The following is an 11,014-nucleotide window of genomic DNA, read 5'->3' on the forward strand; positions in this document are numbered from 1 at the left end:
GAATTTAAGATTACTCCTAATCCTCCGAGTTTTCTTCTTTCCTCAATAGTAAAGATGGTACTTTGTACCTATCGTTTCCCCAAGTTCGTAGCATTACTATGAAAAATACTCTGTACCGTTCTGTCCGCCGCTCCGAAGGGCCGATGTCATCAATCCCGGCCTTGCTCCCTGTTGCAGTAGATATTGTGTGTGGATCATAACATCATAACTACTATGTTAAGTTACTAGCATCATTCATAGTCTAGTCAGCCAGCAGCCCCTGAGATTACCTAACAGCCGTTTTCCAACATCGTCATCGCTTCTGGTCAACCTGTCCCTAATTAACTCCCGGCAAATCCGACCCCCTGATTACTTTGACAGGGCAAAATAAGTCGACACTTGATGCTCTGATAGGGTCTTCGTTAATGACATGCCTCCCTAGTTTCCTCTAGTGAACGCCCCCTGCTCACGCTTCTGGTATGGATTGTCCATTTTGTTTCACGGGGCTGTCACTCCAGACGATGAAAAAGTTGTCATGAAAATACTGAAAATTAGTTATCGCATCATACGATGACTGCATCACAATCTGCAACACATCTGCAACATACTACATCTATAGGTTAAAATTACTACCCGTTATGAAGGGTCACCTTATCTACATAGTAAAGGCTAGAAGATACACAGTACCTTACCGTTGGCTCATTGCTGTATAGTATATATATCAATCGATTCATTTAGCATGGTTGGGGTATATGACATTGACAATTCCATCTCACCAAGACCCGAGGCCCCAAGCTTCCGACTCTATTCAATAACCCATCACTTCAGATCCCTTCTTTCCACCAAGGGAGAGACTGTAGTTGCTGCACGGCCCGATGGCTCATACACAGCGCTGGGTCAACACTATCTAGCCCTTCTTCTCCCTGAAACGCGAGGGCGACCATCCCAAAGTAGGAGTGTAGAAGATCTGCAAGTGCCAGTTAGCGAGGGGATTTCTAGAAAATCATGACCCTCCTCCAAAATGTACCAACCTGGTGGTTCGCCCACACCCTTTCCAAACCCGCCGATGATATGCTGCGTTTTTCCGAGGAGATATTGCCGATTCCGACTCGCGTCCACAAGATCTAACCTATTCATCATCTGCCCACCAACGACCGAATCAGCAATGCCACTCGATCACACAAATTGTGATTGCTTACATCTAATGTGGCCAGGTTCCAGAATGAGTAGCACGTGTCAGCAAACTTGTTACATCGTCCATTGAAGCCTGCACATCGTAGATCCTGTTCCGTTGGTGGCGATATAATAGGGAGCTTATCGAGACTCTCATCTAAGCTGACTTCCACAACGGCCTCCGGTACGGGTCTCGGAACCTCATTGACCTCAGGGCTGTTGTCGTCATCCGAGTCCTCTTCTATGTCGCCGAGCTCTGTCGTTTGTCTGGCAACGAGCCAACGAACCAAGGACTCAAATTCGTTCGCACCTGGCGAAAGGACTGGCGGTGGCTTCTGATCCTTGGCCATACGACTTAAAAAGGTCAAGGCGCCCATTGCGCAATACGTATGACCGGCTGCGGGTGTATACGAGTAAGCTGGCATTCTGTAACCATTAAGGGGCCCAACATTAAGCAGAGTGGGATATTCGAATAGAACGTACAATGCGCTTCACAAAAAGGCGCCTCCCCCATGCCGCCATCATATGCCTAGTCAAATGCATCTCAGCCAATGTCATGTGTCAGAGGATACGGAGTGAAAAGATGCAGATCACTTACCTGACAAGCCTGAACAAATGCGGCCAGCTTGTCCACATCAATGTCTTTGATTCCGTCCACATCTTCCCCGCCATTCCCCCGCAGGATATACCGGGTGCCTGCTGCAAAGCAGCAAAAGCGTAAGTCACCACCACCTTCAATCTTCCCTCCCGGACCGAGCACCTCTCCGAAACTTCCATTATCACGCTGCATGCGCGGCAACCATTGTAAGCACTCCCTCCGCTTCACTCGCGATAAATCATCGCCCAGGATGACGAGGAGCTCCAGCGCAAAGAAGGTCGAGGGTACATTCGCTGGATCCCAGGCTTCATTCTCCGATGTTCGATGCTCCGCGCCAAAATCCGTTCCAGTGAAGGCTCGAAATCCGCCCGTGGGAACCTGGCAGTGGTAGATCCAGTCGATGTAGCCTTGCCGCTCTTCGGGGGTGGTTTTGCTCTGCAAGACGCCGAGGAGGTCTAAGCCGGCGACGGTGAAAAAGGCGAGAAGCATGCGATTGGAGTCATTGGAAGTGTATAAGCTGGGAAGAAAGGTCTTGAGACATCGTAGGAAATACTTGATGTGTCGTTCTTTGGTAAAGGTAACTGGGACGTCGGTCATGATGTCAGTGCCGGCGATAATAATATCAGCTTCTCCCGTGCGGAGCTCTGGCCATATAGTCTAGGTTAGTATAGAGGTGTAAAGAGTGTGCACCAGGCAAAAGGGGGGGCAGTAGCCTCCTCCGAATGAGCCGACAGATTGCTTTTCTTTGAGAGGAGGGGTTTTTCGCTAACTGTTGGTCTGGCGCATTCCCGGCCTGCTATTCTCCATCTCGATCGGAGAGGCTGCCAAAAGTCCAGCCCCACTCGGCCGCCGGGGGAAATCCAAGTCTCGTTCCCCAACTCAAATCCCATCGGTCGAACAATGTTTCTTGTTATCCACAATTGAAACAGCTGCAGAGCTCAACCCTCCCGGAATCTCTCTCTGCAACCTGGCCATGATACATTAGTGCATGCGTTGCACAAGAAACTACTAGCTGGCCGCCCGTTACAGCCATTCAATCATTTCAGCATGGCTCTCCTTTCCTCCAAGACCTTGATCCAGGCACATGCCCTGTTCCTGTTTGTGCTGGCCGTGTACCTGACCAGGTCGCCAGAGGTCGTGACCGAGTCTGACCTCGTCTTCATGCTTGGGGAATTCTTGAATTTGGTATGTTTATGGTCACTTGTTCATTCGCCCCTTGTGCTACCCCGTCGCTTTAGCTGAACACTTCATTCAATCAATCTAGGAGGCGACCCCTAGTATCTCCCGACCTCAATCCCCTTTCGCCCTATGTGGTGTCCTCCTCGTCGTCGATGCCCTGGTCGATCTTATCCTTGTGACCAAGGTCCCGCAGATTAACGAGATCCTGGCCATGGCCCAAGCCGCCAGAGTGCAATCCCCTATACCGGTGGCAGGGGCTGTGCGCACCAACCCTTTCATGGCGCGCTTGGCCTCGCTCTACACGGAGATCTGGACCCTCCTTTCCGCCTCTCGTTTCTGTATCTTCTTTGCCGTTTCCTTCTTCATCTACCAGAGTCAACCATCGGCGTGGGGGATGGATACCGCTACAGTTATGGGAAACTACGGCACAGCCGGTGCCGCTACGTCGGGTCTGGATCAACTGAAAAATAGGGTGGTGTTCACATATGGCTTTATGGAAATGATGTTTTGGTTATGGGTAAATTTCCCCTCCCCACGCTTGCTCCCCCAGAGAAAATCTGGTGGGTACGCCAGGGTCATGGTTTGCTGACAACTGATAGATTCTCCTAACCCTTAGGGAAGAGCGACAGGAAGCAGCTAACCGGTTCGTGGAACAGGACCGGTAGCCAAATGCACGCCGTCGGCGTGACCCTCGCACTACTATGCACCTCTATTTGTAGGCACTACAGCAATTCCTGCAGCAAAAGACGCCGATCTTGATTCCGATCCTATCATACAATTAACAAGCATATTACAGTTAACTGCGCTGGTCCAGTTCAATTTAGCCAGCATTGATCTTCATGAAAGGAGATTATTTGTAGGATGTTATTCTGCAGCCCTGAAGATAGGACAGAACCACTTTTGGTCTCAATGATCATCACTCGTAGCACCATCAGGCGACACGTTATCCGGTGCCCTCTAAAGAAGCAAGGCATAGAAGGCTGCCCCGAGGATTGCAGCAAGGCCAGCACTGCTATCTCCCAAGATCATACCAGCCGCACTGCTAGCAGTCGCATTACTTGCGGCATTTTTATCAGTTGCAGTAGCGCCCTGCGTCTTCACGGACTGAGTGTTGCTTCCCGTTTTGGTAGCATTTGCCGCGCTGGCAGAGCTGGATGAGTCGAGACGGGTTCCGTTAGCTGCACCAGTCGAGGTAGTAGTCGCAGAAGCACCAGTAGTTGTGCCCGTGGTTTGCAAAGTAGCACTCGCGGTGTTCCCACTCGTGCAACTAGCGCTCTTGGGGAGATCAGTTACGCCGGCGCCACCGCAGATCTGCTGTGCAAAATTGAGGGCAGCTGGAACACGATTAATCCATTAGAAGCTGCCATTAAAGCCGAGCTGATGTCATGTATCACGCGGCCAAGAAAAGGGGGGTTTGGTATTGGGAAAGGGAGATTCGACATACAGGTCTGGTCCTCCGCAGAGCAGGTCGAAGCAACGCAGCATGAAATACCAGTGATGAAGGACTTGTCAGAGCAGATGCAGTTCACATCAATAGCCTTGCAAGTTTTGGGGATAGAACCGGTGGCGCAGTCTCTCTATAATCGGGTCAGCTATATATAACGAGCAATACTTGAGCAGACAAGTTGCCGTAACAAAGCCTTACCGCGCAGGGTGGAAGACTGTCCATCCCCTGGCCAACTACCAAGCCTAGGCCAGCGAAGAGGGTTAAGGTAACGTGGTAGAGCTTCATGATGCCTTTCGAGATTTGCTAGCAGGGTGTAAATTGAGATAGAGAGATGTTGGTGGATGGAAAGACGACTGGAGTTTTCAAAAGATGGCGAGAGGAGAATGAAGTGGATGAAGAAGAAGGGGAGGAGGAAGAAGAGAAACAAGAGGAAGTAGAAAAAGTAGAAGAAGTGGTGGAAGTGGAGGGAATGTGACACATGAATCAAGTGAAGAAAGAACGACTGGGGTCGAGCCAACAGATTTCAGCTCACTTCCTCGCTTGGAAAGCACTCCAGAAGTGAGTCCATGGCCAAGAGGTCTTAGTATGAGTTTGTGTATTTGAAGCTCCTTGCCTTGGAGACTCTAGCTAGAATTAATACCAGTTACTGCTACGCTATCTATATCTATGGAACATGTCCACGGGAGAACGAAGCTCTTAATTAATCAATCGTAGGGAAGACAATTATAGTCATACTTACATGAGATAACTAGGAGACCGAGAATAAAACCAAGGGCTATCTCGCTACGTATATGGCACCGCCAATACACAAAAATATAAGGTTGTACCTAAGCGGGCCCCAGAAAGTATCCCTGGTGGGTTTTGCTCCGATGGCGGATAGGCAATCCGCTTGTTATACATAATGACAACGCCATGAGCTTGCCCCCCATGCCATTGACTGGCAGTCAAGAAACAGGGAGGTGGCCAATTGGGGACGAAGACAAGGCTCATGAGCTCGTCGTCGGAACCCCCGAGGAATGTAGTTATGCATGCCAGTGCAATGAAGCAACCAGTGAAGTTGGACAGATAATGAAATATTCACCCATCTGTCTGAAGTCCTGTACGAACGAGCCACCTCCAGGAGGGGAGGAGTCCACCCTGGCCGCCACTAGGAAGTTAAATCGTCTAGCAGATGGCACAGATGGTCCAATCGTAAATGAAGATCCCCCGAGCCCGTTGTTGATCTTCCAGCCAGGGTTACTACCTACTGTGTAGGTGGACCCTTTTTCAGCTTCACTCGTCAAGCTTTCAAAGACCCTTTTAAGGATCTTCTGGCCCTGTTCAGTATCCCTTGCTTTGCAGATCGTAAAAGCATCAGGCCTTGAGACATTCATTTCATGAATGTCTCTCCATTTGGTCGCAGCCTCGAATTATGCATGCATGCATGCATGAGCAGCCGAAGAGGGGGACGTTGCTATCGGTAACTTCTGTGAGCATGGCCGATCACTGCGGAGGAATTCTGTGGCGCTTAGCCAATATAAAGTTTCTCTCAGCGTACATCTTGCACGGCGAAGACTTGGATTCGACCTCCAAGGACTTTGAAAGATGTGCTAGCGTCTCTTCATGTATCACCTCGATGTCCAATGAGATAGTATTACGGAGTACACTTGAATGGTATGAGTTATTAAGTATGGTAGATTTGCCGTGTCTGATAAATGAGCCATCCCTTTGAGTTACACTACCTCATTCGATCGACAAACTCCAAGACACGTACTTTCAGAAAGGTGGTAAGATGGCTGGTGTTCACGATCCAATTTTGGGCCTGGCCGCCCCCGTTAGAAACAGAGTAGCTGTTTGATAGCCAGCAGTAAAATCATTAGAAAATTACTGATCCGCGTCCTATGATTTGGCCTCTAGTCGTATACACCCACTTGGGTTGGAATTAATCATGCTACTACCGCCGCCCTTGCAGAACGAGAATGTCCGTTCGGGGCACCCATCCTTTACGATTTTCTGGAAGGCAGAAACTCCCCGCAAACTGTATTCCCTCGTCTAGGGAGAATTCAATTGTGAACGCCGTGCATCTCGGCTTCCCCGCGTGATCCTCGTGGAACCTTGATCCCGTCTTCCTGAGTTCCCAGTCGGAGGAGTCTAGGCGTCCAAAACCCCCATCAAGAATTGGCCTCCTTGTGCTTTCTTTCGGTTTATTCAACCCTATCCGGGGGCTTCTGACTTTCAATTTTTACAGTATCTGCCTGGCTACAAATCTAAAAATTATGGGGCTTGGCGTGTTGGATACCACGCGCGCTCATGTACCAGGTAGGAGCCATCCCGTGCACAACTATGCTTGTCTCTGCAAATACACTGAACACAGCTTCTGCATAGGAACCACGGACATTCTCGAGCGAGAGCACCCCAACAACGAACCGGTCATTGACTCGAATCTAAAATATGATCGGTCGGGCTCTGTACCCATCCTACTTGTCCCTCAGCCAAGCGATGATCCCAATGATCCATTGGTGTGTTGAAGTCACTCTTGAGGAGCTACTAGTTACATGAACAATAGCTGACAGACTCGAAACACAAGAACTGGCCACTTTGGAGGCGCGATGTCACGCTTCTGGCTCTGTCCTTTGTAGCGGTGCTTTGCGCAACGACCAGCTCGCTGATGGCTGCTAACACTGTAACCATTGCTCTCTACTATGGAAAGAGCTTCACTTCAGTGGCGCTACTCACCGGGTACCATCTCTGTGGTGTTGGAGTGGCTGGGATTTTAATTGTACCTACAGCGCGAGTATGGGGAAAGCGTCATCTCTTTCTGCTTGGGAATGCGTTGATGGTGGTGAGCTGTGCCTGGGCTGGGGGCAGTAAACACAACTATCAAAGCCTGTTATGGGCTCGTATATTCCAGGGGATTGCTCTAGCTCCCTTCGAAGCTCTGGTCAATGCATGTGTCGGGGACTTGTTCTACGTGCACGTGAGTATAAACAGCATCTTGCGGAGCTTACAAGCACATGCTGAGCAGGCACACAGGAACGGGGCAAAAGAATGGCACTGTCCAACGTTGCTCTTTTTGGTGCCGCCTTTCTAACTCCAGTACTGGCGGGCAAGATCACACATACCCTTGGTTGGGACTGGACCTTTTACTTGGTAGCAATTTTCGCGGCAGCAGCACTGCCTCTTACATTCTTCTTCGTCCCCGAGACAGCTTTCAGGCGGCCAGACTACTTGAACGCCGACTTTGAATATGCCAACGATCGCTCCGCCTCGGAAGTTCAGCTCAATAACCTCACAACATCGGAGGATACTCCAGGACCAGACGATCAAAAGCAGACCTCATCCGCAGTCGAGCCTCACCGGCATACGTCCTCTCAAGAGCTGCCTCGGAAGACCGAACCAAAAACGCCCGCCAAGGTGTCCTACTTCCAAACCCTCAGACCTTTCAATGGACGCAAAACCGATGAGAGCTTCTTCAAGCTCCTTCTACGGCCCTTTCCGCTATTCTTCCACCCCGCGATCCTATGGGTAAGCCATGCAGCTGAAAACATCACCAAGCCACGTTCTAATCATCATCCATAGGCCTGTTTGATCCAAGGCGTAATCATCGGATGGACCGTATTCATCGGTGTCGTCCTAGCCGCCATCTTCCTCGGCCCTCCCCTATGGTTCAACGAGGTGCAAACCGGGTACCTGTACACCGGGGCCTTCATTGGTTCTATCCTGGGTCTGATCCTATCGGGACTTCTCTCCGATTCGATGAACCGCATCATGATCAAACTCAACCGAGGGAAGTACGAGCCGGAGTTCCGCATCCTCCTCGTTATCTTCCAGTTGATCTTCTGCGGCGCCGGGCTGTATGGGTTTGGTATCATCGCGGAGGATGTCGCTCGATACGGATGGCTTGTGGCGGACGTATTCTTTGCTCTAGTCATCATAGGCATGGTGATGGGGGCTGTCGCCAGTGCGCTGTACATTGTCGATGCACATCGTAAGTATAGCCGTGAGATGCGGCAAATTATATCAAGGACTAATGTTGACGTTTGACAACAGGCGAGATTGCGGTCGAGTCTTTTACATGCATGCTAGTCTTCAAAAACATGTTCAGCTTTGTGTTGACGTTCTATGCCTATGACTGGCTGTTGCAGAACGGTATCAGGCCGGCTTTCCTGGCCATCTCAAGCATCCAAATGGGAGTCTGTGCCTTGAGCATTCCGATGTGTAGGTGTTTCTTGCTATTACTTCTAGTCGCCCGGGGATGGACTAATATTGTCTCTAGATATCTTCGGGAAATGGAATCGCTCATTCTTCAGCCGCCATGATATTCTGAAATTGCTGCACTTGCGGTGAAGGCACACGATCTACGGGTGATGATCTTTGATTATTTGCTTTTTCCTAGTTAAGAATACCCCTCACTGGATTTGACGAAAACTTTCAGCGATCGCAACTATATACATTTTAGCTCGACTCCAAGATTAGAAATGAAAAAGCAAAAGAATAAAAAAAAAAGAAAAGTAAAGTAAACAAAACCCGAAGACTCCCGACGCTGGAAGGACTGATCCGCGTGACAGCTTTAGACAGAATTGAATGAGCCAAGCAAGTAGAACCACTGTGAACCCAAGTATGGGTCCACTGACGAAGTGGTAGAGTTAGGTAGCATTGGGGGAAGCTCCGGAAACCATCCAAACGCCTGGAATCTGTCAACCGCGGTTCAACGCAGCCCAGCGAGCCACTCAAGTACCCACAACCGATGAAAAAGACCACAATAGAACGATGAGAAAATAGAGTGATAAATAAAAATCGAATAGAAGAGGGGAAAAAAAAAGACAGAAAGAGAGTCATCATGTTCATAATCTCATGGTTACCATAATGGCGTTCCGACATATCTACAATTCAATAACGCGCGCAATCAATAATTCGAAGCAAACACTGTGTCTGATGCGATGACCGCAATCGTTGCAATCTAAAGAACCGCGAGATGGTTAGACATAATCCTGTAGAAAGTATGATATATTGTATGCAGTAAATATACTCCGTGAAAAGAATAAGATGAAAACTCACCAAAGCCATATCTACCCCGGGAGTAACAATGACATCCAGAACAGGGCGATACCCAAGCCGAGACGCAGGCATAAGCGCCAACTTCTCATTATGGCGAATACTCTCCTTCACCTCAGCGATCTTACGATCCCCATCCACGATATCAAACAGCGCCAACACATTCCCATGCCGTTGTACCTCCAACGTCAGGGTACGCTCCTCAGGCTGCTTCCCGTCCGCCGCAGCTACATTGTCGAATGTGATGGTGAAGTTGCAGTTCCCCCAGCCAGCGGCGCTGAAGGATGAGCGCTGCAGAGCACCTTTGGCTATCGGACTGGCTGGGTTGCTGCCGGGTAAGGTGACGGACCAGTTGTTCTTGAAAGAGGTCTTGCGGTGTAGTTCAAAGAGCGGAAGTCCCGAGGCATCACGAAACTCGCGACAGGGTCGGTCGCTGAATTTGCGCCCCGTAGCGGTGTAGAGCGTTATGCCGTCGGCATCTTGGATTTTGTATGCCACGGCGGATTGGGCGTCGCCTTGGGGACGCACGATTAGAAGGGTTTTGGTGTCGGTGATTTGGTCTTTGCGGATGGCGATGGGACGGCCGGGGGCTTTGAGGGTTCTACGGATTTTGGATTTCGAAGTGGGTAGGGGTGGGAGGAGAGGAGTCTGTTGTTGCTGTTGTTGTTGGTGGGATGAGAACCAGAACATGGTTGCGGTGGTGGTGGTGGTTCGTGTGGGTTATCTGTTTGTTTATGTTGTGGTGGAGGTAGTAATCAAATGTAGGTATACAACTGGAGCCCGTGAGGCTACTAGCTATATTTATTGGGGACAGGAATAGGAGGATGAGGAATACGAGCTGCGAAGGTGAGGGAGGAGGAGGAGGGGGGAAGAGGGTGAGAAAGAGGGGTTCGTAAACGAATGACTCGAGACTAGTTTAGATAACTTCAACAATACTTAATCCCTTGGGCTGCGGGGGGGACGTGCATCTTTAATGAGCCCTGCGATATTATCAACCCTGGGGTATAGCGAATGGCACGAGCAAGGCAGGCACTGCCATGATGACATGACCCGGGTCCGCGCGCAATTCACCCGGACCACCAGTTATAACAATGGCTATAGCACTTAGTTTCAACACTAAGAGTGATTAGGCGGGACTGGATCTGAAGGCTACGGGTCTAGCTGTTACACAGACCCAGACCTGGTGCTGTGTTGCGCGAAGTCTAGACTAGACAGCTAGCGAGTGGAGAGAGGTGGATGCATAATGGATGTTGTACCAGGCAGTGCATGAGTGTATGAGTGCCTGACCATCCATCGTGGAAATAATGTTCGTCAAACTTGTTCTGTACTCATGTTGTAGGGGGTAGATAGTAATTAAAGTTCATCATCCCACTAGTCAAGTGCTGGATCCATGGAATAAGGCTGAATGAAGAACTGCAAGAGAAGTCAAAAGTCAATGACAAGAGCTGCCAGGCACCCCCGGAAGAAGCAAGAAATGCAACCATTTTCGGGTTTGTTCAGTTCATCATGACATCAGCTCCCGGCCCTGATGTCACTCGCACCTTCCCTTCTCAGCTTCCTCTCTCTTGCTCGTTCCTTCCCCAATCAGCGTGTGCAGTCAGTCG

At 49.8% G+C, this 11,014-nt stretch overlaps 5 protein-coding genes across 5 annotated transcripts; 2 read left to right on the forward strand and 3 right to left on the reverse strand.

Moving 5' to 3' along the window:
• Window positions 1–886: 886 nt before the first annotated feature.
• An18g06340 (uncharacterized protein) lies at window positions 887–2,347 on the reverse strand (the record flags this gene model as incomplete). The annotated part of the gene is made up of 5 exons (XM_059745882.1): window positions 887–946; window positions 1,179–1,262; window positions 1,428–1,570; window positions 1,636–1,681; window positions 1,751–2,347. 5 exons carry the CDS (start codon window positions 2,345–2,347, stop codon window positions 887–889), a joined length of 930 nt encoding a protein of 309 aa, XP_059602999.1.
• Window positions 2,348–2,797: 450 nt separating this feature from the next.
• An18g06350 (hypothetical protein) lies at window positions 2,798–3,545 on the forward strand (the record flags this gene model as incomplete). The annotated part of the gene is made up of 3 exons (XM_059745883.1): window positions 2,798–2,935; window positions 3,015–3,489; window positions 3,529–3,545. 3 exons carry the CDS (start codon window positions 2,798–2,800, stop codon window positions 3,543–3,545), a joined length of 630 nt encoding a protein of 209 aa, XP_059603000.1.
• Window positions 3,546–3,886: 341 nt separating this feature from the next.
• Window positions 3,887–4,661, reverse strand: An18g06360 (uncharacterized protein; the record flags this gene model as incomplete). Its single annotated transcript, XM_001399052.3, has 3 exons — window positions 3,887–4,263; window positions 4,374–4,506; window positions 4,575–4,661. The coding sequence occupies 3 exons, from the start codon at window positions 4,659–4,661 to the stop codon at window positions 3,887–3,889; spliced, it is 597 nt and encodes a 198-aa protein (XP_001399089.1).
• Window positions 4,662–5,288: 627 nt separating this feature from the next.
• Window positions 5,289–8,577, forward strand: An18g06370 (uncharacterized protein; the record flags this gene model as incomplete). The annotated part of the gene is made up of 8 exons (XM_059745884.1): window positions 5,289–5,626; window positions 6,273–6,336; window positions 6,604–6,674; window positions 6,730–6,874; window positions 6,922–7,332; window positions 7,389–7,880; window positions 7,935–8,343; window positions 8,501–8,577. 8 exons carry the CDS (start codon window positions 5,289–5,291, stop codon window positions 8,575–8,577), a joined length of 2,007 nt encoding a protein of 668 aa, XP_059603001.1.
• Window positions 8,578–9,261: 684 nt separating this feature from the next.
• Window positions 9,262–10,100, reverse strand: An18g06380 (uncharacterized protein; the record flags this gene model as incomplete). The annotated part of the gene is made up of 2 exons (XM_001399054.3): window positions 9,262–9,315; window positions 9,414–10,100. The coding sequence occupies 2 exons, from the start codon at window positions 10,098–10,100 to the stop codon at window positions 9,262–9,264; spliced, it is 741 nt and encodes a 246-aa protein (XP_001399091.1).
• Between the last annotated feature and the right edge of the window lie 914 nt (window positions 10,101–11,014).

The sequence above is a fragment of the Aspergillus niger genome (assembly GCF_000002855.4).
Source record: "Aspergillus niger supercontig An18".
NCBI classification, from domain to species: domain Eukaryota; kingdom Fungi; phylum Ascomycota; class Eurotiomycetes; order Eurotiales; family Aspergillaceae; genus Aspergillus; species Aspergillus niger.